At 36.9% G+C, this 26,912-nt stretch overlaps 1 protein-coding gene across 1 annotated transcript in view; it reads right to left on the bottom strand.

Moving 5' to 3' along the window:
* Positions 1-26,912, bottom strand: part of LOC131848834 (nucleoredoxin-like) — a 66,080-nt gene that overhangs the window by 24,476 nt on the left and 14,692 nt on the right. The window contains exons 2-3 of the mRNA XM_059198778.1: positions 19,183-19,416; positions 18,400-18,509 (exon numbers count right to left, since the gene is read on the bottom strand). Coding sequence (XP_059054761.1) covers positions 18,400-18,509; positions 19,183-19,416 — 344 coding nt within the window. The remainder of the gene's footprint in view (positions 1-18,399; positions 18,510-19,182; positions 19,417-26,912) is intronic.

Raw genomic sequence — 26,912 nt, 5'->3', positions numbered from 1 at the left:
GCGAGCAAAACCAGATGAAGTTGCGCTAAACAGCTAGTTAGATATAAAAATACATAGTATCATAAGAACGGATAAAAACAATTTACTTCAAACAATAATCAGCAAGGGGTGAAAAAAGGAATGTAAGTTTATGCAGACGAGGCATAAAGAAACAGCTACTGTCATATCTCAAAAACATTCCCCTGTAAGGACAAGTGTCATAAACATGGCAGGACAATTTTCTCATGTTAAAACAACCGGAATGCGATTTCACTATTCGTAACGTTGGCAGCAACTAATATTTTTAAATGATATCACCTCGCCCGAGGCTCCCCTCGTGACGTCAGTAGACGACGCGACAGGTATCCCCTGTCTGCCCCTACCTCTGTCCCCTGGCTAATGGAAGGGTGGATAGGGTTGTCACTTCGTATTGTGCGACTGAATATAACCGTACGGTTTAAATCTTTAAATAGGTTTTCGTATTTCCCGGTATTGGCTTTAATGGAAATTTGGGATCTTTCAAATAATCCCTATTATTGGAAAACACTGTATTCCATTAGGATTGGATATATATATTTATTAAAAGATAAGTATAAAGTAGATATCAAAAACATCAAGAGATTTTGACGACCTCGGTGGTCTAGCGGTTTAGCACAACGCTTTACGACCGATGGTCGCGGGTTCGATTCCTCGCACGGCATAAACATTTGTATTCATTAGTATGATTGTTTGTATCGGTCTGGGGGTTTTCTATGTATAATATGTATGTATTTACAAAAAATATATATCTATGTATATGTATCAGTGTATCTAGTATACATAACACAAGCTTTAGCTAGCTTAACTTGGGTCTAGATGGCGCTGTGTGAATTATCCTGAGATTATTATTATTTATTTTCAATTTCTTAAGTATGTTTAATTAAACTAGTTTTTGTTTGTCTGTAGTAGTTTTTCCTTAACTTCGTCGTCGTTTTTGTGTTTATAATCTGCCTCTATAATATTAAAATTATATGTGATGTGCTTTTATTTTTATTTTTTGTGTTTATAACGGCAGATTATAAACACAAAATATAAAAAAAAAAGCACATCGCAATTTCAATTTTAATACTATTATTAAATGAGTTTAAAAAATACGTTTTGATATACAGTTAGATATTTATTATGCGGTATGTTGCTAACTAGGCCAATATTTATGATCGATTAAATTAAACCGTATACATTGAACTAACCTCTCCGGTGATAGAAACAATGATAACAAACCAAATTAATGTGAGATACGGCGTTAGGTTTGTTACTAATCTAGTTGGTTGCAAATATACCCTGTTCAGCAGGACTTCGATAGTTGAAACCTCTGACTGACTACCACATGTGGATTTATACCGTGAAGATATATATCAATTGAGGTTGGTTGTTTTTAAACATGTGTTAGGTGTAACTTCCTGTGGTGGCGCCACCGTCGTGCGGCGCGTCTATAAAAGGCTGCGAAACCCGGTGTGCGGCCTCTTTTGGTCGACAGACGTGCTCTCGAACGAATCTCCGTATCATACCGTGTTTGCTTTATAAGTTCTTTTACTGATTTTGTTAAAATTAATTATACGATTTGTTATCAGTTTCTTTTATTTAATTAAAATTTAGAGGATACTCCTAACATCAGAAGTGGGATTCGAGGCCATTTTTGGTCGCGAATAACATTTTTGACTAAGGATTGATTACATGTCGAGTAGAAAACGCCCATCGTTACGAGAGCACGCGTCTCCGTTCTCCACCTATCAAATATAGGTGAACTAGGAGCGTTAATGGACGCAAGTCTCAACAATTGGTGTCGCTGGAACAACGTGCGGGTAGCTCAGCGAAACAGGGGTTCGCATATAGCTGCCGACGTAGATGCTGACGACGTGCCTGCGCCGGCACCGGCCCCGCCACGCTGTCGCCGCCCGCGCAGACAGTCGGCGCGCCAGCCAGACCCGCCAACGCGGCGCCAATGAGCGCACCTGGTGCGGTGGCGCGATCGGTTGCTACCTCGACAGACATTACGAAACGTCTTATCGACGCTTAATGTCATGAATCTGGTGAGATCTTTCTATTTTTATCTTTCATACTTTTAAGTATGCGCAACATTGACGAATAGTTGCGATGAAGTAGATCGTGGTCATTCAGTGAACCGACAGACGGTGTCAGTTTTGTCATTAAAAGGTGAAGCAAGTGCGTAGTAACGTGAGTGAGCTAGTGATGATCATACTTGGTCATATATGATAGCAAACTACGTAGTATAGAAGTAGATTCTTAAATACGGTGCTATAGTTGCAATATAGTCGAGTAGTATAGAAGTAAATTTAGTTCTTTTGAAAAATAACCTACGGACAAAATCGTATATGCGTTTTGTGAGAAGATAGGTCATACTGAATACGCTTACTTTACAAAGAAATAATCTGAATTAGGCTAACGCAAGTTTTCGCCGTGACTTGGACTAGTGATAATGCACATCGCGACGAAATTATCGCGCCGTAATATGCGGGTACCCACAGATGTTTAGTACGATAGTGGTTCAACAACTTTTAAATCAAAATGATCGTTTTCGTGTTGTAAGATGCACATATTATGCTGTTTAGACGAAACGGATATGCGGTCTGATTATACCCACAAATGTTTAATACGATAGTAGTTCAACAACTTTTAAATCAAATGATCGTTTTTGTGTTGTAAGATGCACATATTATGCTGTTTAGACGAAACGGATATGCGGTCTGATTATACCCACAAATGTTTAGTACGATAGTAGTTCAACAACTTCTTTTAAATCAAATGATGGTTTTCGTGTTGTAAGGTGCACATATTATGCTGTTTAGACGAAACGGATATGCGGTTTGATTACTTTCTTACTTAATCTGCAAAATTCATAACATCTCACAAGAAGTAACTTCTTAGTACCTTGTGATTATCTTAAAGACGTCGGTACTCATTGGTAATGATATTTTTAATATTGAAAAGACATTGCGTATACGAAATAACGATTTTTAGCGTATTTTTAGAAACCGCTCTTTTGAAAATAATATAGCGCGTAGTGAATCGATAGCGCGACTTCAATTGATAAATACACCGTTCCGTGGTGATGAAAAAGAAAATTTGTAGTCTTAATGAATAAACATTCTGAATACTTTTTAGTGGCTCAGTCACAGCTATGGTCAATACCGTATAGAGATACACATTCGACTACTTGTTAACGAAGTAGCGTTATGTAGGTACGACGGTTAATTACCGAATCGACCATATAAATTATTTTACAGTTATAAATTAAGCATGCGTGTGAAAATCCAGGTTTACAATTCATTTCCGCTAAGTGTAATTACCTCGCTCCTGAGGTTGTGTATCCTAGGAGACTGGAACTATTTGTAAGAGTCAGGTCAGGCCGAACGTATCCAAAAAGAAATGATGGATTCTTCGTTCAAACAAATTTCAATTTGAGCATTTCATTCATTCATCAAGTAATACTTATTTTTTAATCTTCCGCGTGAACTATCTTATCGTATAAGGAACGAGCGAGGAAGACTAAGTCTGTTGCTTTTTTGAACACTTGTGGTAACTGTACATTTTAAGTTCAAATGTGTGAATACAAACTGCGAATTAGTACTAAATCATTAAAATCTAAATATTAAATACGCAATCAATTGGTTGATTAAGTAAATAAGATTAAAGCGGTGTTAGAGTAGGAAAGTCTCTACAAGCAGTCCTCGTTCATGTGTATGACGGACAGAGAAAATAAACGCCGTAGTAGTTTTGGATACCAAAAACTGTCGAAGCTGCTTGTTGCGGAATACGATGTTGTCGGTTGAGACGATGTATAATAAAAATGAACTGATCAAATGCAAACAATATCATTTAAGGAGAGCTGACATGGTTTGTGCAATATTTAGTTGATATTATTTAGTGATACTGGTCAGCTATCTTATTCGGTATATCCCGTGATACACCCAAATCGCCTCTTGAAATTTTAACGGGGAAAAGAATAGAAACTAGAGAGATGAGATCATCTCTATATTGGCTAGTCAATCCGCGTTGCTTATCTTTGACCATTTACGGACTGAAGTCCATACGGATGCAAGTGCACTAGGTTACGGTACTAATTCAAATAGGAAAAGACGGACGTATACACGCAGTAGCTTTACAATATGTGCAGATCCAAGGTACTACTCCTGAGCTCGAGATACTTGCTGTTGTCAAGGCATTGCAACATCGTCATCTCATCGGAAAACATTTTAGGGTAGTAACTAACTGCAACGCCCTGAAAATTATAAGAGGATCTCTTGCCTAGGGTAGTGCGCTGGTGAATGTGCCTACAGGATCGTGATTTGACGTTTGAATATCGTAAAGGTTAGTTCATATCACACGCATCGAAATCCTTTTAATAACCTCACGAATCGTAGTAGCATATGCTGCTGATGATGAAACTACTTGTACAAGGGCAGTTGAATAGTTTGCGATATATAAAGAAAATAAATCTTAAAGAAAATAATTATTAACATATCTCTATAGGAAAAAGTCGCGATTATTGTTATATTTCTAAAGACTACGTGTTGACCATATTGACGTGGAAACGTTGTCGAGTTCAAATTAGTTGACGGTTTCAAAGTAGGGTCCATCTTGTAAAGAAATACTATTGAGCACGGAATTGTTTGTTTAATGTGTAAACATGTTACCTTATACTTTATATCACGTTCCTCTCCACCCAATGTCCAGGTCCACTATACTTGCAATACCTTATGATGCAGTACATAAAATGTAACGAATACAAATATATTCTCGTACACTCAAATGCTTTCTCTATTGTTCTAATCTATACAGAGTCAAAATAGAGTAGAGTCAAAAAGGAATTTGAGTTTTTCTAATGTAATTTGTATTTTTGAGATAAATTTTATCGTAAGGTATTTAGGTAACACCTCGTGTAAGGCTTTGTGCAGCATCGAGTGTGTTATAGGATACACCTCGTGTAAGGCTTTGTGCAGCGTCGAGTGTGTAATAGGTAAGCACCTCATATAAGGCTTTGTGCAGCATCGAGGGTGCTATAGGATACACCTCGTATAAGGCTTTGTGCAGCATCGAGCGTGTTATAGGATACACCTCGTGTAAGGCTTTGTGCAGCGTCGAGTGTGTATTAGGTAGCACCACGCATAAGGCTTTGGGCAGCATCGAGGGTGCTAAAGGATACACCTCGTATAAGGCTTTGTGCAGCATCGAGTGTGTTATAAGATACACCTCGTGTAAGGCTTTGTGCAGCATCGAGTGTGTTATAAGATACACCTCGTGTAAGGCTTTGTGCAGCATCGAGTGTGTTATAAGATACATCTCGTGTAAGGCTTTGTGCAGCATCGAGTGTGTTATAAGATACACCTCGTGTAAGGCTTTGTGCAGCATCGAGTGTGTTATAAGATACACCTCGTGTAAGGCTTTGTGCAGCATCGAGTGTGTTATAAGATACATCTCGTGTAAGGCTCTGTGTAGCGTAAAGTGTGTTATAGGTTACCTCTCGTATAAAGCTTTGTGTGGCTTCTATGTATACAAGCTTAGATCAGATTTAAATTAGTCCTTGTGAGGCAACGTGATCCTACTTCCAAAAATAAAATGCTTACCACTAACTTATGGTTCACAGGTTGTGAAGAGTCACTGTTGACTCGTCTCCGAGCAATAGCCCTGAGAATACTTTCAGCCTGGACAGAGCGCATAAGATTAGCAGTCGGACCAGACGACGCGCCGTGACCAGAAAGCATCGGGGACGATGCTCCGTCAGGAGAGGCCGTGTTAGGTGTAACTTCCTGTGGTGGCGCCACCGTCGTGCGGCGCGTCTATAAAAGGCTGCGAAACCCGGTGTGCGGCCTCTTTTGGTCGACAGACGTGCTCTCGAACGAATCTCCGTATCATACCGTGTTTGCTTTATAAGTTCTTTTACTGATTTTGTTAAAATTAATTATACGATTTGTTATCAGTTTCTTTTATTTAATTAAAATTTAGAGGATACTCCTAACACATGTTTATTATTGTGCTTGTGGTAACCCTGAACAATATTTTTATTACAATTGTCATCTTCACCTGTGTTATTCCTGTAACAACGACACTACAACCCCAATATGTCCCTTAGGGATGAAATCAATAGCCACTTTCATCTTGTACCTATAGGTTGCAGCCAGACACTCACACACTCGAAATTCATTGAACCCTTTGGGTTGAAAATTACAGTTCTAATACAATTTTTTATGAAGTTACAGGAAATACGTACAATAAATGGAAAGCTGTAAAATGGATCGATATTATTAATTTTATGCATATCTATATACATATTATTTATTTATTAAAACTTTAAGAAGAAGTAGAGGCGAAGAGAAGAAACATGGCGATCGCCTAGAGGCATTTTCTCCCAGTCAACCAAGGGGCAAACAGAGATTCATGTGAGCAATGCAATACCAATTATATACACATAACATATAGTACTAATATATATATACTAGCAGATTCGGCCACGCGTTGCTGTGGCTAACGTTAAATAATATTGCGACTATAAATTGAGATGTAAGCTATCCTACCTTTCAAGTTGGATCAAATTGCACACAATGTGCAAATAACATTTGCAATCGGTTCAGGAGTCCATCGCTGACAAACAACGTGACACGTAATTTTTATATATAAAGATATATATAAATTGTGTTTACCTTCGACCTAAAGTTTATTATGTAAGAGATTGCTTGATAAGACCATCTTTTGTAATAGTTTTTGTACCTTTTTTTCTATTATTTAATAAAAAACCTATTACTCACTAAATGATTACTTGAATGACGAGCGTGCATGGCAATAGTTGTTCATGCACTGGATTTTCATTTAATGTTAGACATAGACACCTATATAAATATACATTGTAAAGAAACTGGCTTTTAATAAAAAAAATCAATTGAGTTTCTTGTTAGTTCTTCTCAATTGAATCTATAAATTCCGAACTGGCCGGTAGGGAAAAAATTAAAATTATAATGTTAAAAATTTGACGTTCATAAGCGGTAAAATGTCCTACATGAATAAATGATTTTTGAATTTGGACATTTTTTTATTATTTTGCATTAAAAATTACATACAACCCAAAATTTTCACCCTTCTACTGCCAACCCCTATGTTTTAATAGCAATTTTATTTTTAATAATTTTGTATGGCAAAACAACGTTTACGGGATCAGCTAGTGATATAGAAATATCTGGCGTAATAAAATATATAAATAAATAAATAAAATACAGAAATATAGAGCTACAGAAAGGGAGAGAGTGCAAATATTTGTGAGATCACCTCGTGGAGGGAGGATCTTTTGAGATAAACACCGTTTGTACCAACTCATTGTTTGCGGAGCCTCCATTTATAACTGTCTTTTGACTTTTGATTGATGTTAATAACCGTATAATGCTTGATAACGAAAAAAAATTGCTTTCAGCAATACGGCCGCCTTATTGTATATACATTATTTGTGTCTTTTTCCGGTATATTCCAAATAATGTATAATAATAATACCTGGACAGTTTATACAGTGCCATCTATTCCCAAATTAAGCAGAGCTTGTGTTGTGTTCTAGACAGCTCATATAAATACTTAGTTACATATTTTTGTAAATACATAGAAAACCAACAAGAATACAAAACTTTATATTATACGATGTAAAGATAATGTAATGACGGCCTCGGTGATCTTACGGTTTAGGACACCGCCTATCTTCCGATGGTCGCGGGTTCGATTCTCGCACGGTACAAACATGAGTATGTTTGTTTGTATAGGTATAGCTGTTCTATGTATGTATTTAAGAAAAAAATATCGATGTATCAGTTGTCTAGTACCCATAACACAAGCTTCAGCTAGCTTACCTTTACCTTACCTTGCCAATAAAACTCCCGTCAAAATCGGTACGGCCATTTCAGAGATAGACAAAAATTGTAAAAAAAGTTATTTTGGTGTTTGTACCGTATTTATATTCATATGCATGTAGTGAAAAACGATTATTTCAATATTACAAACAGACACTCCAATTTTATTTATATGTATAGATAAGGAGACGCTCTAATCGCAATATTTCTCCGTACGTTAAACCACGGCTCCCTAACTTTACTCGGCTGAAAGAAAGATAATTTTCTCATAAAAACGCAAAGTGTAATAAACTCCGCCAGACGGATATTCCGCGCTTTTGAACATCTAATTTCAAGACTTGTAAAATATAGCTGCGTAGATGTATTAAGGTAAGTAATTAAAATATTTCTTTATGACTTAAGTTCGTTCATTTAACGAATCCTACCACTATCCTCCGCTGATGGTAAGTAACGTAAACTTGGAGTAAATAGGTCGGCCATTTAGACGAACAGAGGTTGACTTTGGACGAAGTTGATCGTGTCTGTCAAGAACCTTCCTTTGTAACCGCAATATCCGGTATCAACAATGATCAAGTTCGATTCGAGTCGATCTCGCTCGATGGGAGATTCGAGTTTCAACGAGTTATGGGGGATAAAATATAATGTACTAGTTGTACCCGCGACTTTGTTCGCGTGAAATTTAACTTTATTATTCTATAAGCTTAACTTGGGTCTAGATAGCGCTGTGTGAATAGTTCTGAGAAAAAAATTAAAAAAATTACTTGTGTGCGGAAACAGATCATAAATATTCAGTGCGGTAACTTGTCTATATATTAGAGTTCGGATACTGCTTGGATATCCACTATTGACTATTTGGTGTGATTTCGTTCGAATCGCGGTTTGGTCGCCGAACAGTCAAAACTTGGTTTCTGACTATTCCATGTTATTCAATATCAAAATTCTATACCTAGTTTAATCCAAGTCTTTCAATTAACCATACAAGGTTCACATTCTAGTTTGTATTTTAAAATTGCCCCAGACGACAGTAAAACAAAGATCCAGCATCACAATAGATACAAGAGGACGGTAGCGACTGCGGGCCGACGACATGAGGGCTAAAGAACAATAGCTCGAAGGACCATTAAATTTGAGTGTGTACGACCGTACGATGAGACTGAGCAGAATTTTTGTATTAAGACTGTATGTCGCTTACTCATAATACGCCATATAAAATTGGCTACTATTAGAATGTTTCTTTTTTATTACTCTTTATTCCACCTGGAAATATAGAAGGAACTAGACAACGTTTAGTTAATGGAGAAGATACAGAAGGTGGATGGCGCATGAATGTAATAAAATGTAAATAATAATATGTATATGTATTATTATTATGTTACTCTGCGTGATCGAATCAGAAATGAGGAGATCCGCAGAAGAACCAGAGTGACCGACATAGCCCGAAGAATTGCGACTCTGAAGTGGCAATGGGCGGGGCACATAGCTCGTAGGACAGATGGCCGTTGGGGCAGTAAAGTCCTCGAGTGGCGACCGCGGACCGGAAGACGCAGCGTGGGAAGGCCTTCAGCAAGGTGGACCGACGATGGCAAGATCGCTGGAAGGCATTGGATGCGAGCAGCGCAGGGCCGATCGTCGTGAAGATCTTTGGGGGAGGCCTATGTCCAGCAGTGGACGTCTTCCGGGCTGCGATGATGATGATGATGATGATATGTATTATGTATTAATATTTTCATCGAATTTATGTGTTTATCTTGTTAGCTTCAATGTATAGAGAACGTAATTAATTGCTTACATTTTAAATTTAAAACCATAGAGTAACAATGTTATTGTGATGTTGGTGCGTCCCTGTTAAGCCACCACCAACTTTGAAAAAAGGGAACGGAACAGTCATTCTTGTTTGAGCAGGCAGCATATTATATATTTTTTGGTATAATGAGTGAAGTGATTGGTGAATGAGTGAATGGTGAAGTGAGTTGTGCAATTCCTGTAATTGGAGAACTAAATAAAACAAGTACACCTGGATCGAGCTATTATTTGAAATCTTCCCAATAATCTATACATATAAATAAAATTGGAGTGTCTGTTTGTAATATTGAGATAACCGTTTTTTACTACATGCATATGAATATAAATACGGTACATACACAAAATAACATTTTTTACATTTTTGGTCTGTCTGTCTGTTTGTTCCGGCTAATCTATGAAATGGCTGGACCGATTTTGACGGGACTTTTTTGGAGTAACTTAAGCTTTACTTTTATTTTAGAAAAATAAAGTTAAATTCCACGCGGTCACGTCACGAAGTCACGGGAACAGCTAGTCATATATAAACTGTAAAACAAAGATGCAGCATCACAACAAATATCTGGACCGGCTGGTAGCGACTGCCGCTTTAGAACAAGCTCGAGGGACCATTAAATTTGAGTGTACGTCCGTCCGTACGATAAAACAGGGTAGAATTTTTGTATTAAGACTGTATGTCCCTTTCCATTACTCCATATTAAATTTGCTGCTATTATAATGATTTTTTTTTATTTATTACTCTTTATTGGTGATGAGTATGAAGTCAGGTCAGTCAGCCCATCATGGTAAATTCACCATGAATTTATCACGATGGTTTCCAGGGGAACCACGTGGTCAACCTGACATGGTACATTGCTAGGAATGGGGTTATTATTCCAGATTACTGACAATCCGACTTTAATTAAGTACCATTTAAATGTATTATCCTTTATGTAATTTCATTGGCAGAAATTAATAATTGTTATAACTTTTTCGTTTTTCGTGTACATGTCTTAAGAGACTTACACCCAAAGCCGTGAGTTGCAATATTTCCGACTCAAAAAAAAAAACACAATCTATATTTCTGATTGACTAAAGGAAAAAAATAACATTGTTTCAAATATATTCAGCGAAATATGGGCATGTCAAGTGTAGCGTTCACTATGACACTAATGAACCAATGTTCTGAAGGATGTTGCCTACTTTGATGTTGTTTGAAATGAATAGATCCGCTTCCGCGTCAGCTATAGCTTTCTATTCCCATCGTTTGAACTTCGCTCGATAATGACGAATAAAAAAACTAGCTTTTACCCGCGGCTTCGCTCGCTTTAATTTATCCCCTTAGGTGTGGAATTTATCAAAATTCTTTCTTAGAGGATGCCTACGTCGTAGTAGCTTTTTGCATGCAAAGTCTCAGTCCTATCGGTTTAAAATTGACAACGTTTCATACAAACTTTCATCCCCTATTTTATACCCTTGGGTAGAATTAATCAAAATCCTTTCTTAGCGGATGCTTACGTCGTAACATCTACCCGCATGCCAAATTTCAGTTCGATCCGTCCAGTGGTTTGGGCTGTGCGTTGATAGATCACTATGTCAGTCACCTTTGAGTTATATATATTTAGATATATAAAAAATATAATTCTTGAAATATTCATTTAGAATCGGTAAGTTGGAGTTTCAGGTGTCTATAGGCTACGGTAATTATTTAAGATAAATAGATAAATAATAGTTTTTATTTGTATCTTAGTACACACATATAGGCTTAATTATAACATCACATGACAAGTATCTATAATATAACAATTCAATAAGGGTAAACCTGCACGTGTGTTACAGCAATACAAAACTGGTACATAGCTCAGTGTGGAGAATCACTCAAGGAGCAAAACATCGATTTTTCATTTACCATCAGATGGGCCGGAAACTTCTTTACCACCATCATAATATTAAAAAAAAAAACACAAACAATCAAGTGACTACATAAATTGTGGAGAAATAGTAACGTTTAATAATGTTTATGCTTAGTAAGGTGTATAGTCGTGGACCTTAGCCTGCATCAAATCAAACAAAAAAATGTAGTTACTTGGCTATACTTTATATCAGTCATCGACGATAATATCTGTATGGGATGAAACCTTTTGTTCAGCAAAGGAAATAAGAAAGTTATAAAGGAAATAAAGATATTTCTATTTTCAGAACTGTCTGATGTAATTTTCTTTCCTAAAATACGGTAATAATCGACTTTTTAGATCTAAAAATATCCTGTACATTCTGTTTCGAACAGAGACTAATATTATGTACTTTTGCATTTTGCCTCTTTCTGTAATTAAAAACGTTCGAAAATTAAACTGTTTTCAATTTTCAATAGTATATTTACCATCGCTGTCAATGTTTTGGCGCGAAACAAAAAATGTGAATATAGAAGTAAAGTCGTAAAAATAACGACCAATTGCCATAGAAGAAAAGAAAAAAAAAAAAAAAAAGAAAAAGTAAAGTCAAAAGTAAGTTTTCTATGTATAATATGTATGTAAATACGAAAAAAAATTATCTATGTATTTGTATCAGTTATCTAGTACCCATAACAGCTTTAGCTAGTTTAACTTGGGTCTAGATGGCGCTGTGTGAATTGTCCTTAGATAAAAAAGAAGTGATTCACTCAGTCACTATTAGGCTTGCGTGATTATAGGAACATATTCTTTTTATGAACCTGCGTAACAATTTTCAAGGACTCATTTTAAAGTTTCTATTCACACGCAACTCCTCCTCAATTAAACAAAACGATATGCGTGTGAAACTGTGCAATTTTTTTTAGAAGCATTTATTCTATGTATGATTAATTTTACATAAGGGTCGTGGCTGCTCTTGAAGAATGTAGTATTAATTACTCTATGTTTACTATCTTCTCTATCATTACGTAGTATAAAACAAAGTCGCTGTCGCTGTCTGTCTGTCCCTATTAAATCTTTAAAACTACGCAGTGGATTTTGAAGCGGTTTTTTTTAATACATAGAGTGATTCAAGAGGAAGGTTTAGAATAGAAAATCATTTATTCAAATAAACTTACATTGAAGCACTTTTGAATAGTCATAACATTTTTTTTTAATCTACCGCTCATTCGGAATGCTGTCTCATCACAAGAAGAACAAGCAAGAAACTTGTTTATATGTATAATACATGTACACCGGTGCGAAGCGGGGCGAGTAGCTAGTTTCATACAAAGCAATATATGCATTACAAAGTAAAATATTAAATCAGTATATTTTATGTTACCCGTTACTTTTATACAATGTCGCTGCAATAAAGTCAGGGGGAGTGAATGGGACATAACTCTATTCCTCATAATTTGGAAGCAGAAGGGAGTGGGGTAACTTGACATTGTTTTGAAACATTTATGTAAATGTCTGGTTTCGGAAATTTACATGCAAACGTTCGTAAGGCAATTGAGCAGTTGCCAAAGTTACATTATGGTTGATTTATATTATTATTAAATTTTCCTTCATTTATCATTACATAGTAATACAAAGTCACTGTCGCTGTCTGTCCGTCCCTATGTATGCTTAGATCTTTAAAACTACGCAACGGATTTTAAAGCTGTTTTTTTTAAATAGATAGAGTAAATGTAAAAGTGTTTTATTGGGTAATAAAGTTTAATACAATGGTAATAATGTATAATGCATGTACACCCGTGCGAAGACGGGGCTAGTAGTTAGTCACAACATAAAATCAAAATATATTTATTCATGTAGGTATATTAAAGACTCTATGATATATCAAATCTACCGTCAGTTCGGAATGATTTCAAGATGAGAACAACTGACAAGAAACTCAGCTCTTATTCTTTTCAAATGAGCTTGTACATGTTTCCAAATACATACTTATTATTAAATTCAAATTTGGGAGAATACTGTGACCACCAGCATAAAATATTGCAAGTTTTTAAGTTACTCTTTATTACATCAGCTACCTGCCAAAAATGTACCGTCAAAATCGGTCCGGTCTTTTGAGAGATTAGCCGGAATAAACAGACAGACAAACAAAATAAAAGGTATTGTATAATTTAATATCGTCAAATGGTGAAACGGTGACGTCTACTCTGTAATTGCTGCACCGTTTTCGAGTTAATTGCGCGCACCGAGTGTCCGATATTAATCCTTTTTACAGAGCAATTCTGTTGTAATATAAAATGTTATTAAAAAGATAAAAGACTTATTATTTTCTTTGTAATATATATAAAAATTACGTGTCACGTTGGTTGTCCGCGACGGACTCATAAACTACTGGACCGATTGCAAATTTGATTTGCACATCGTGTGCAATTTGATCCAACTTGAAAGATTGGATAGCTTGCATCTAAATTTAAGGTCGCAATATTATTTTATTCAAGAATCGCCACAAAACGCGTGGCCGGGTCTGCTAGTATATTATAAAAAAATAATGTATGTATTTATTCTAAATATGCGATCCAATCAATCTTTATCTATACAACTAAATAAAATTGGAGTGTCTGTTTGAAGAATTATAATAGAATAGGGACGGACAGACAGCGACAGAGACTTTGTTTTATACTATGTAACTAGCTACTCTCCTCGGCTTCACACAGGGTGTACATGTATTATATATATATACCTTCCTCTTAAAATAGAAATAGAAATAATCTTTATTCAAATAAACTCATTATAAGCACTTTTGAATAGTCATATTTTGATTCTACCACTCATTCGGAATGCAGATTCATCACAAGAAGAATGAGCAAGAAACTTGTGTGTTGCTCTTTTTAATAGATGTTTTTTTTATATAAATAATTACAGTGTAACAAGTAAGAGGCATGCGATAATCAACATAGAAATCGCTACGCACTCATTATTAGTGTAATCAGATAATATTGTCAGTGCTATGTATTTAAATTTTTTCTACAAAAACATTATTATCGTTTACGAATTCTTCAATTTTATAGTAAGCTTTTTTGCAAAAGAAGTGTTTTATTTGACGTTTAAATCTTTTTTCTGGCAGATTTATAACAGACTCTGGTATTTTATTGTAAAACCTTACGCAATTGCCATAAAACGAATTACTAACTTTAGCCAAACGACATTTAGGTAAAATCAGTTTGTTATTGTTACGTAAGCTTTTATTAGTGCAATCACTAACTCTTTTGAAAGTGTCTATATTCTTCCTGGCATACATGATATTTTCATAAATATATTGAGAAGCAACGGTGAGGATATTTGATTCCTTAAAGCACTCTCGTAAAGACTCCCTGGAACCCATGCTATAAATGGAGCGAATGGCCCTCTTTTGTAAAATAAATATTGTATTTATATCAGCTGCTTTGCCCCATAACAAAATACCATACGACATAATGCTATGGAAATAGCTAAAGTACACAAGTTTAGCCGTTGCCACGTCTGTTAATTGTTTAATTCTTCTTACCGCATAAGCGGCAGAACTAAGTCGACTCGCCAATTTAGTAATATGAGCACCCCATTGCAACTTGGAATCTAATGTGATACCTAGAAATACAGTATCGTCCACAAAATTAATAAGTTTATTGTCCAACATGATTTTTTAATCTACCGGCCTTACATTGGGGAGAGTAAATTTGATACATTTAGTTTTATTTGCATTTAGTAACATATTATTAGCCGTAAACCATTTTAAAACATAATTGAATCACTCTATCTATTAAAAGAAACCGCTTCAAAATCCATTGCGTACTTTTAAAGGTTAAAGCATATATAGGGACGGTCAGACAGCGGCAACGACTTTTTTTTTTATAACACAGGACAAACGAGCATGCGGCTCACCTGATGGTAAGTGATTACCGCCGCCCATGAGCACCCGCAATACCAGGGGAATTGCAAGTACGTTGTCGGCCTTTTAAAAAGGAACAAGCTCTTTTCTTGAAGGTTTCAATATTATGACTTTGTTTTATACTATGTAATAATGAATATAAAACTAAAGTTACATAATATAATAAGGATAGGACGTTGTTAAGGCAAATTGAATATAGCTCTTTTGCATTCAACGGGCGCCCGTTCACAATCGATCGCCGCTAAGTACTTTGTTTTTCTTTCGACCCCGTCCGTTCGGCCGATCCGAGATAAATGTTGGCTCTCCAACGGGTGAGATATTATTAAATTGCCAATTTCTTTGTTGACTTACGAATACAAATGTTTTTTTAGTAATTGGAATGTTTGCACCGTGCGAGGAATCGAATCTGCGAACATCGGAAATAAAGCGGTGTGAAACCGCTAGACGACCGAGGCCGTCAGATAACAACAGTCTACCTTGGGAAAGTGTATATATTTTATATTCTTGAAATAAATAAATAACTCTGGACAATTAACACAGCGCCATCTAGTTCCACGGTAAGCAGAGCCTGTGTTATGGGTACTAGAAAACTGATACTACTACTATACTATAAATACTGAGATTTTGTAAATACATACTTATTAGAAAACATCCAGACGGATAAATGGAATTGAACTCACCTTTTTTTTTATCGGACTACTCTAATGCTTTTGGCCGCAGCTGGCCTTTACAGCTTCACCGGACGTTAGGGGGTGAGTGCAGATGACACTCCAAACCCGCGGAAGGACTTATGGAGCGGCTGAAGGCCAACTCCTGCCTGACGGATACGACATTAGTCTGAGGGCACCACTAGGGGTTCGAACCTCGGCTCAGGCCATCGTAATTTCGATCCCCGTTTGAATTGGACGGGGGATCGATCAGAGGGGCGCCCGGAGCGCCGGTGTGTAGCGCCCGGGCGCGCGTAGTCGCCCGGTTGAATGAGCGATAGTGTGTGTTTGAGGTCGTCGTCTTCGCCGGCGAGGACGGTGTCGTGTGTGTGTGTAAAAGTGTGGTCGGGGTGGAGCATCACGACCGTCGGAAGCAAATCGTTGTGTTAAACCGCTCAACCACCGAGGCCGTCAAAGTAAAACGAGAATGCGATAATGGTACAAAATATATAGTAGCATCACAGTTGAAGTTAATTTAAGTTTCCTTCGTTTATTTCGAGAGTAAATAAAGTTAAATTACTTAAATTCATTCGCTTCTGTTTATTTTGTTACTTAGTTGGTTGTTATTCGTTGGTATTTTTGGATCGTCACGTAATTTAAATATTTAGTTTAAGTCGGATTTAATGTTATTAAGGATTTTACTTAAGGAAATTATGTAAGAGGCATACGTCCAGCGTCCACTGGTCCAGTCCAATAGTGGACTAATACATACGCGTATATGCTTAAGAAGAAGAAGGTTTTTATTTTATACTAGCTGTACCCTAAATTTCAAAAAGTGTTTTTTTGGTGTATGTGCCGTATTTATATTCCTATGCGTGTAGTAAAAACAGTTATTTCAATATTACAAACAGATACTCTATTTTATTGATATGTATAGATTTTTTCAAATTCGGTTTATAAATTATGGAGTTCTGAGGTATCAAACATAAAAAATACTACCAAATTGACATACCTTCTTTTTCAACATGTAGCTTTCTCATTTTATTTTGGCTCTAAATTTCACCACCACAATTCTAGATTGTTATCTGTTGTATATGTTGAGTGTTTTTATTTAGTGGATGATAATGGAATGATGCACCCGCCTGCGCTAACGGTTTACGCTGGCGGGGCACCAGTGGAGGATGATAGGATGAACATGAGGTCAGGTCAGTTAGACTATCGTGACAAATTCAATAAGAATTTATCACGATGGTTTCCAGGGGAAACGGTGTAGAGGTCATTCTGACATGGTACATTGCTAGCAATAAGATCATCAATCAACATTCCTAACAATATTTTGAGTGTTGGGTCATATTACACTCAAACATACACGTGTTTGAATGTAATATGATGAGTCAGTCACCACTCCCCTCATCAATCAACATTCCTAACAATATTTTGAGTGTTGGGTCATATTACACTCAAACATACACGTGTTTGAATGTAATATGATGAGTCAGTCACCACTCCCCGGTGACGAAAAGGCCGGCCAACAATCAACAAAATTTGAATTTACGACAACTGGCCCGCTGCGAATATTACGTGGGCGTAGGTTTTATTTCATTATTCAATGCCGGCTACCAGTTCTTAATAAAATGTATGACACAAGTGTAAGTGAAGCAGTAAGTTTTTTTAAAATAAAAGACGATGTATGTCTGCTTTTGTGATACAATCTACGCTCTGTACGCTCTCCGTCCATTGTTACCCCGTTTAATTCAAATGGGGATCGAAATTACAACGGCCTGAGTCGAGGTTCGAACCCCTAGTGGTGCTCTCAGACTACAATCATATCGGCCAGGCAGGAGATGGCTACAGTCGTTCCATAAGTCCTTGCGCGGGTTTGGATTGCCATCTGCATTTTTCTCCTATCGTTGGGTAAGCTGTAATGGCCATTAGGCGAAAGAAATGCTTTTTTTTTAATGTATTATATTATAATTTTTTTTTTATTTCTCCATTTGCAAAATAAAGTTATTAATATTATCGATGTCAAGTTGATGTACTGACCTTTTTTTCGGACTACTCTAATTCTGTTGGTCGCAGCTGGCCTTTACAGCTTCACCGGACGATAGGGGACAAGTGTAGATGGCACTCTAAACCCGCGGAAGGACTTATGTATCGGCTGAAGGCCAACTCCCGCCTACCGGATACGACTTTAGTCTGATGGCACCGCTAGGGGTTCGAACCTCGGCTCAGGCTGTCGTAATATCGATCCCCGTTTGAATTGGACGGGGGATCGATTGGAGGGGCTGTGTACTGACCTGTCACTGGAGACCAGTATGAGCTGCGTGTTGGCATACTTTGCTCTGCGTTTCCGTACAGCTGTCAGCGCTGCACACAGGCTCGGAGAGAAGGCTCGGCACGGCGGACACTGCGATCAAATCAAACCATTTATTCATGTAGGATATTATAGCCACTTAAGAACATTAAATTAATTTTTTGTATTAATATTTCTTTACCGTCCAGTTAATCACGATATCATTATCATGTTAACGTGGTATACTATATATAATTTTTTTAAAATAACTAATTAAACTCCTTGAAAATTGTCCATAGGATTAGGTAACTAATTTTCAACAACGTTACACACTAGGAAAATTTTCTTTAAATATATTTGTTTTATAATTATACATACATGTACATGTACACGGGTGTACATTTATTATATATATAAACCTTCCTCTAGAATCACTCTATCTATTTAAAACAAACCGCTTCAAAATCCGTTGCATAGTTTAAAGATTTAAGCATACACAGGGTCGGACAGACAGCGACGTGACTTTATTTTATACTATGTAATGAAGTATTTAAAATACAGTAGGTATTACGGATCTATTGCCTTATCCCATAGTTCGCAGCTGCATATTAATAAATTGAATATCATAATGTCCAGTACTTAAAGAGATTTTGGATTACGTTTATCAAACAGTTGCTATTTGATAGTTGGTGTGTTTCATTCAATCTTTACAATAATCTATATGTTTTCTTCATTTAGACACCCATACAGTCCACCTATCCGTAACAGTCAGAAAAAAATAACTTACCCAATGAGCGGCAAAGTAGAAGACCCTCACAGTGTCAGCTGCTAACTTCTCATACAGCTTACTATCCTTGTCTCCTTCCAGGTGGACCCCTCGCAACACTTCATGTAGTGGGGGGGCTGGCCAGGGGAACCTCTCCCCTAGGGGGTCTGATAAGAGAGCGTCGCGCACTCCTCGTCCCCTGATCACTAGAGTTGGTACACCCACAGCGATGCTGTATTTTTGTGTGAGACGTCGCTGTGAAAGACAAATTGTATTTAAAGTTTTTATACATGTGTTATTTAAAATATGTATAGTTCATGCCTTTTCTTTATCCTAGTTTATTTGTAAACAATATTCTATAAATATGTTCAAAAATGTAGGTAGTTGTTTTTCTGTACCCTTCGATCTCCTAACATGAGGGTTACAAAGACCTTTTTTCTTTTTTCTTGGGGAAATCAGTCATGGAGAATCGCCCGCTCCAGGGGTAACGGACTCCTCCCTACTAAAACCCCAATGTGTATCTCTATTGCTTATTGCCGAAGCTCCGGGTGTGTGCGAGCATTCTTCCGCAGCTCCGACGGCGGGGTCCCATCTCAGTAGACGGGTCACTACTCTTCTTCAGGAGAAGTAGAGCGGGTACACGCGCGCACCTTCTCAAGGCTGCGATGTCGACGGGGAAGCAGCCGTCTCTAGCCCTTGCGGAGGGAGGGGAACAGACGGTTACAAAGACCTCACCTAAGATCTCGACACGCGCGCCCACATTCCTCAAGTATATTTAAAACGAGTTCACATTGTGAAATTGTGCTAATCGCCTGGACCTTTCTTAAGAACGCTAAGAAGTCTTCGGAGCATCAAAAGGTATGACTGACCTAACTTCACGCTTTCAGAAATTATTTTCCCTAACACTATTTAAAGCTTGGCATTGAAGATGGTCAAGAATGCTTGATGAAGAGGTAAAGTTTGTGAGTTTGTATGCTCAAGTTCATGTAATCTTAAAATTATGCGATGTGGAAAATTATTTAGTGTCAGATTTTAGCTCATTTATCAAACTTCAAACTCAAAATAACTTCTTCTCACACGACCTTTGTCCTTCTTATGCACGTCCTATTTTATCACTATTCTTACCGTCCAGTTCAGCTAGCTACTTCAGTTGAGATTCGGCAAAAACCTTTTTTATGTTATTATCATTTTTTAAGTCAGTTTCAATCTTTAAATATTACATAGGATTTAAGTAACGTAACATGTCTAATATATTTAAAGTTTAAAGTCCCTTGTCAACAACTAATGCCCTGATGCTATTGCCAGCCATTACCATTGGAACTATAATGAAAAATGTTTCAAAACAAGGAAACTGTTTCAGATTAGTTCCTTAAACACATCATCGTCACGCTTTTCTTTTAGGAACCGAGTAGTAGGAATCCTATATTTTTAAAATACTCAGGTTTTAATGGCGTTCTTACCACTGTAAGACTGAAAAGTCACAATATGTTATAGGCGAACCGCAAATCGTATAGTTATACATAGAAATGAATATTACAACTTGATTGATAACGGTCCCCGTTACCTGCGTCTATGGCATGATAGGTAACCATAGGTACCGAAATCTTTCGATATTGTTACTTGTTACTCACGTCACGCATCTACCACGCTCAGAGGGTCGGCACGATGAGAATAATAAATTGGTGTTACCATAGAACCCGTGATATTTTATTGCCTAAGTATCAAATGTAAGCGCGTGAATTTCATTCAGGGTTGCCAACCGTACGAGGATCCTGCTTTTTTTTTAAACTCATCAGAATCATCATCATTTCAGCCTGGAAGACGCCCACTGCTAAACCTTTTCCTCCAAAAATCTCTACGACGATCGGTTCTGCGCTACTCGTAACCAACGCTTTCCAGTGATCATGACCAGATCGGCGTCGGTCCATCTTGTCTGTGTGTGTGTGGCCTTCCCACGCTGCGTCCTCTGGTCCGTCTTCGCCACTCGAGGACTTTACTGCTCCAACTCATCTGTCCTACGAGCTATGTGCCCTGCCCATTGCCACTTCAGTTTCGGGCAGAAGAAAGAGAATCTTTTTCTGAGAATCTCCTCATTTCTAATACGGTCACGCAGCGAAACTCAAAGCATAGCCCTTTCCATTGCTTTCTAAGTGACTTTGAGCTTATTTATGGGGCCCATATATAGCCCATTATTTTATACTACGATGGTGGTAAAGCCAAGCGTATGGACGCCTGAAACAGGGATGTGATGTGCGCGTTGCCGACCCTTAAGAAACCTTAATATACCCTTCTTGCAATCGTAGAAATACACAGTACATTATAGTAATATATTCGGAGAAGATTAACTACTACTGAATTCTAGATATTGAGTTGTAATACGAGACGTCAAGCGAGGATGAAATACCTTCATTTACCATACAATTATTCGTGTTTAGACCCGGTTAACAATATAAATAATGTTTTTGTAAGTTAAATTTTGTGTTTTAATGCTAAAATTGAAATGTGATGGCACAAAATCTATGAAAGTTGGAGTCGTGTTGTATCAACAATTAAAGAAATTGAAATACAAACTTTCATCTACCCTTAGGGGTAATTTTTTTGCAAACTTTGAATGACATATTTATTTATATTTAATCAGGATCCTAAATAATAAGTTCTAGCTTTGAAAATGGCGATACTTTCATACAACCTTCCATCTCCCCTTTCGACCAATTACAACCCCATTTTCGCATTAAAAGTAGCCTATAGTCAAGACCCTGAGAAAGGTCATACTTTTTCAGGATTTAGACTATATGTGTAACAAATTCCATTTAAATAGGTTCAGTAGTTTTAGCGTGAAAGCGCGACAGATAGACAGACAGAGTTACTGTCGCATTTGTAATATTTAGAAGGATTGTAGGTATATGTACATTCCATACTGCGAATAGCAACATTGCGACTATTCAGGTCAGTTTTCAGCAGCCTGAAGGAGAAGTTTAAGTTAAGTTACAAGAACTTTTAACGGTTATTATAATTGTGCTTAAAACTTAATTATTACTAGGCCTGTAACGAACACGAGTCAATGGAGTGGCAAATGGGAAGCCGTAAAGCCGCAGTAGTTTTAGCGTGATAGCGCGACAGATATACAGACAGAGTTATATATATTCATTTTCACATTTATATATATTCATTCACAACTTTAGTATGGAATTCAGATTCAGGTCAGTTTTCGGCCCAGCTCTTTTCAGCAGTTCAAGCTAAGTTAGAAGAACGTTTAACGGCTATTATAATTGTGTTTGAAACTTAATTACTAAGGAACACGAGTCAATGGAGCGGTAAATGGCCAGCCGCAAAGCCTCAAGTTGGCTTCTCGTAATTAATTATAAATGTACGCACAATGTAGATTACTTTGAGGAGAAATAATTGTAAATAACATAATTACTTGAAATAGATACCATGAATAATAGCGTCGTGGTGTACCCTGTCTTAGATCGAAAGGTCATAAGTTCGAATCTGGCAGATAGCAAGAAAACGTAACATTGTGTTGCCATAAAAATGAATCAGTTCTCAAAGTATATTGATATTCAAAAATAGACGTTGTTAGTAGAAGGGTGAAAATTTGGTGTTGTTGTATTTTTTAATATCGAATCTTGTTATAAAAATTATTTTAAACTAGCTATTAACACGCGACTTCGTCCGCGTGGAATTTAACTTTATTTTTCTAAAATAAAAGTAGTCTAAGTTACTCCTTATTTCATCAGATACTTGCAAACAAAAGTCCCGTCAAAATCGGTCCAGCCATTTCAGAGATTACCCGGAACAAACAGACCGACAGACAGACAGACAAAAATTGTAAAAAATGTTATTTTGGTGTATGTACCGTATTTATATTCATATGCATGTAGTAAAAAACGGTTATTTCAATATTACAAACAGATACTCCAATTTTATTTATATGTATAGATTTGCTCAACAAACACAGTAGGTACAATAAATTATAATTAAAGTATAAGATCTTGTTAGTTGTTGATTAGTTTTGTACTTGATACGTTATGTGAGTCAGACAAAGGCATTTTCGGTTAATATTGTGACTCACAGAATAAAGTTAGAATATATTCACACAGTGAAACGATCATCTGGATAATGAGAGGGTTAAAAATAACTGTCGGCCGCGCCGGAAGCCAAGTTAACTGCTACTTACGGGTATATAGTTATTTTGGTAGCGTTTGAGGATAACCAGGTCTTGTATAAGTCTTAGTTGTCGACTGACCTAACGCTGAGATATGTTTATGCCTTCGATGGTATAGCGGTTTAAACACCAACCTCTGATGGTCGCTGGTTCGATTCCTCGCACAGTACAAACCTATGAGTATGATTGTTTGTCTTGGTCTGGGTGTTTCCTATGTATATTTAGAAATAGAAATGTATCTATATGTGTATATTAGTGGTTTAGTACCCATAACAAGCTCTGATTAGACAGTGACTAGATGGCGTTGTGTGAATTGTCCTGCGTTATTATTATTTCTTTATTAAATTTATTCACATGGACCTTTCTTGTCATCTTGTACGTTCCCAATGATATGATAATGAGTTAATAACTAATCGCAATGAAATTTCAAATTTTAGATGTCTTATTAGGTAAAACGTCATATTACCTTATCTGTACATATAAATAAAATTAGAGTGTCTGTTTGTAATATTGAAATAACAGTTTTTTACTACCTACATATGAATATAAATACGATAAATACACAAAAATAACATTTTTTACAATTTTTGTCTGTCTGTTTGTTCCGGCTAATCTCTGAAAGGGCTGGACCGATTTTGACGGGACTTTTTTTGGAGGTAGCTGATGTAATAAGGAGTAACTTAGGCTACTTTTATTTTAGAAAAATAAAGTTAAATTCCACGCGGATGAAGTCGCGGGAACTTCTAGTCTATAGCACAGATAATATAATATAATATTACATATCTGTAGTAAAACATAATGAGGCATCAATTTCACAAAAGTAAACTTGTGTACACTATCTGTTTCTTCAAGTAATATCTGTCGCTCTATTTTTTTATTTGATACAAGCTGTTCCCGCGACTTCGTCCGCGTGGAATTTAACTTTATTTTCTAAAATAAAAGTAGCCTAAGTTACTCCTTATAAATCAGCTACCTGCCAAAAAAAGTACCGTAAAAACGGTCCAGCCATTTCAGAGATTAGCCGGAACAATCAGACAGACAGACAAAAATTATAAAAATTCCTATTTTGGTATATGTACCTTATATATATTCATATGCATGTGGTAAAAAACGGTTATTTCAATATTACAAACAGACACTCCAATTTTATTTATATGTATAGATTTAATATATAAATATGGGATATGTTCATAAAGTGTACAGTGATAATAAATACGGGCAAAGTCATCGGTTCCATTAGTTATCTGTCGTTTCCGCGTCAATGCAGCTTTTAGTTGATTGCTCGCTGCCATTGGGAATGAAGCACCCTATATATTTGACATATAGGGTGCTTCATTCCCAATATTCATATAGAATCCATAGATCATCTGTATTTTTTATTACTTTTTGTCACATATTTATCAGTATTATTTGTATTATATAAACGCAAAATTATTATCATTAATCTGATCGCAGTACCAATGTAACTTTGTTAAACTTGCTTTGATTTCCACGATACAGGCATAGCCTAGTGTGGAGTCACAGATAAATTGTTACTTAAGTTAAGTTTTCCAAAGTAAATGTTGTAGGTTGGACTCCATTTTCCGCAATTGGCCTCTCATTTGGGCCGTTGTGCGTGTAGAAGTAAATGTTATTCTAGGCTATATCTGTAGAGCACCCTATATATTTGAAACATATACATGTAGTATCCATAGATCATCTGTATTTTTTATTATTTTTGTATGTTGTTGTGATTTATCAGTATTATTATATAGACGTAAAATTATTATGATTACTCTGATCGTACTACATTGGTTTTTACTTTGACTATTAAACTTGCTTTGCCTACCACGATACAGGCATAGCCTAGTCTGGAGTTATAGATAAAACGTTACTTAAGAAATAAATGTTATTCTATTCTATTCTATATCTTTAGAGCATCCTATATATGTGACACATATTCATGTAGTAATCCGTAGATATTTGTAGAGCACCCTTTATATTTGACACATATTGATGTAGTATCCGTAGACTATAACTTTTCTTCATTGTGATGTGCAGATTTACTGGTAATCTCTTTAATTGTCTGAATGAATGAATGAATTAAACTATTCAGAGTTTTTTTTTATTATGATAATGAAATGGTGCACCCGCCTGCGCTGACGGTTTACGCTGGCGGGACACCAGTGGAGGATGATAGGATGAACATGGCCTAACCTGGTCATTTAGACCATCGTCGACCACCAAGAATTTATCACAATGGTTTTCAGGAAGAACCGCATGGAGGTCAACCTGACATGGTACATTGCTAGCAATAAGATCAGCAATCGACATTATTAACAATCCCCTTTCCCCCCAACTCTTCTTAGTTTGCTGTGAGCATCGTTATAATATACTGCGTACGGTAGATTTGACATATCATTGACATACCACCCCGACCACACTTTTACACACACACACGACACCGTCCTCGCCGGCGAAGATGACGACCTCAAACACACATTATCGCGCATTCAACCGGGCGACTACGCGCGCCCGGGCGCTCCACACCGGCGCCCCCGGGCGCCCCTCTGATCGATGCCCCGTCCAATTCAAACGGGGATCGAAATTACGACGGCCTGAGCCGAGGTTCGAACTCCTAGTGGTGCCCTCTGAGGGCACTAAAGTCGTTTCCGTCAGGCAGGAGTTGGCCTTCAGCCGCTCCATAAGTTCTTCCTCGGGTTTGGAGTGCCATCTGCACTCGTCCCCTAACGTCCGGTGAAGCTGTACAGGCCAGCTGCGGACAACAGCATTAGAGTAGTCCGAAAAAAAAATTAATATAGATATTTTGAATTGACTGATGACTCGGTTAAAGGATGAGATTAGGTAGTGAAACAGGACACGGAGTCATGGCATCTTAGTCCACGGGCGTACCACGAGCGTCACATTATGTTTCTTATTGCTATTCAAGTATATAATTCATGATTGCTTTCTCTCACATCATCGTCTTGTTTGCCATTCCAGATAGATTAAGAATATCTTCTTTTTAAAGTCGGTTAAATATCTCAGCGGTGAACGAACTGTGAGATATACAAGATGCTGTTTAGCTCGTGAAAGCAGTGTAAACGTTGAAAGAGCCCTACTGCTGAAGTGAGGGTGGAGTGCCCTTGAGCAAACGTCAACCTACGACATATAGCCACAACGCGACTCGCCACTGTCAATAGGGCTGTCAGAACATGGAAACCACATTTATTTGCATTCCCTCGATAAAGCGTGCATGGCAATAGTTCTTCATGCACGGGATTTTCATTTAATCTTAGACAAAGACACCTATATAAATATACATTGTAAATAAACTGGCTTTTAAAATAAATAAGTAATTAAAATGACTTTCTTTCCAGTTCTTCTCAATCGGATCTATAATACTGAACTGGAAGGTAGGGCAAAATTATAATGTATAAAAAATTTTACTATCATAAGCGGCTAAAATGTCCTACATTTTTATTATTTTAAACGCCTTGAAATTGCTGATATAATTTACTTGATTAAAGTAGCCTTCGGTATCTTAGACTGTCCTTTCAACGTTCAAAATTAAATTTTAAAGTACCAGCTAAGTGGCAATTCC

The sequence above is a fragment of the Achroia grisella genome, unplaced genomic scaffold, assembly GCF_030625045.1.
Source record: "Achroia grisella isolate CSIRO2021 unplaced genomic scaffold, CSIRO_AGI_Agris_v1 utg598, whole genome shotgun sequence".
Classification (NCBI taxonomy): domain Eukaryota; kingdom Metazoa; phylum Arthropoda; class Insecta; order Lepidoptera; family Pyralidae; genus Achroia; species Achroia grisella.
The sequence above is the reverse complement of the archived record's forward strand: the minus strand, read 5'-3'. Positions and strand labels throughout refer to the sequence as shown.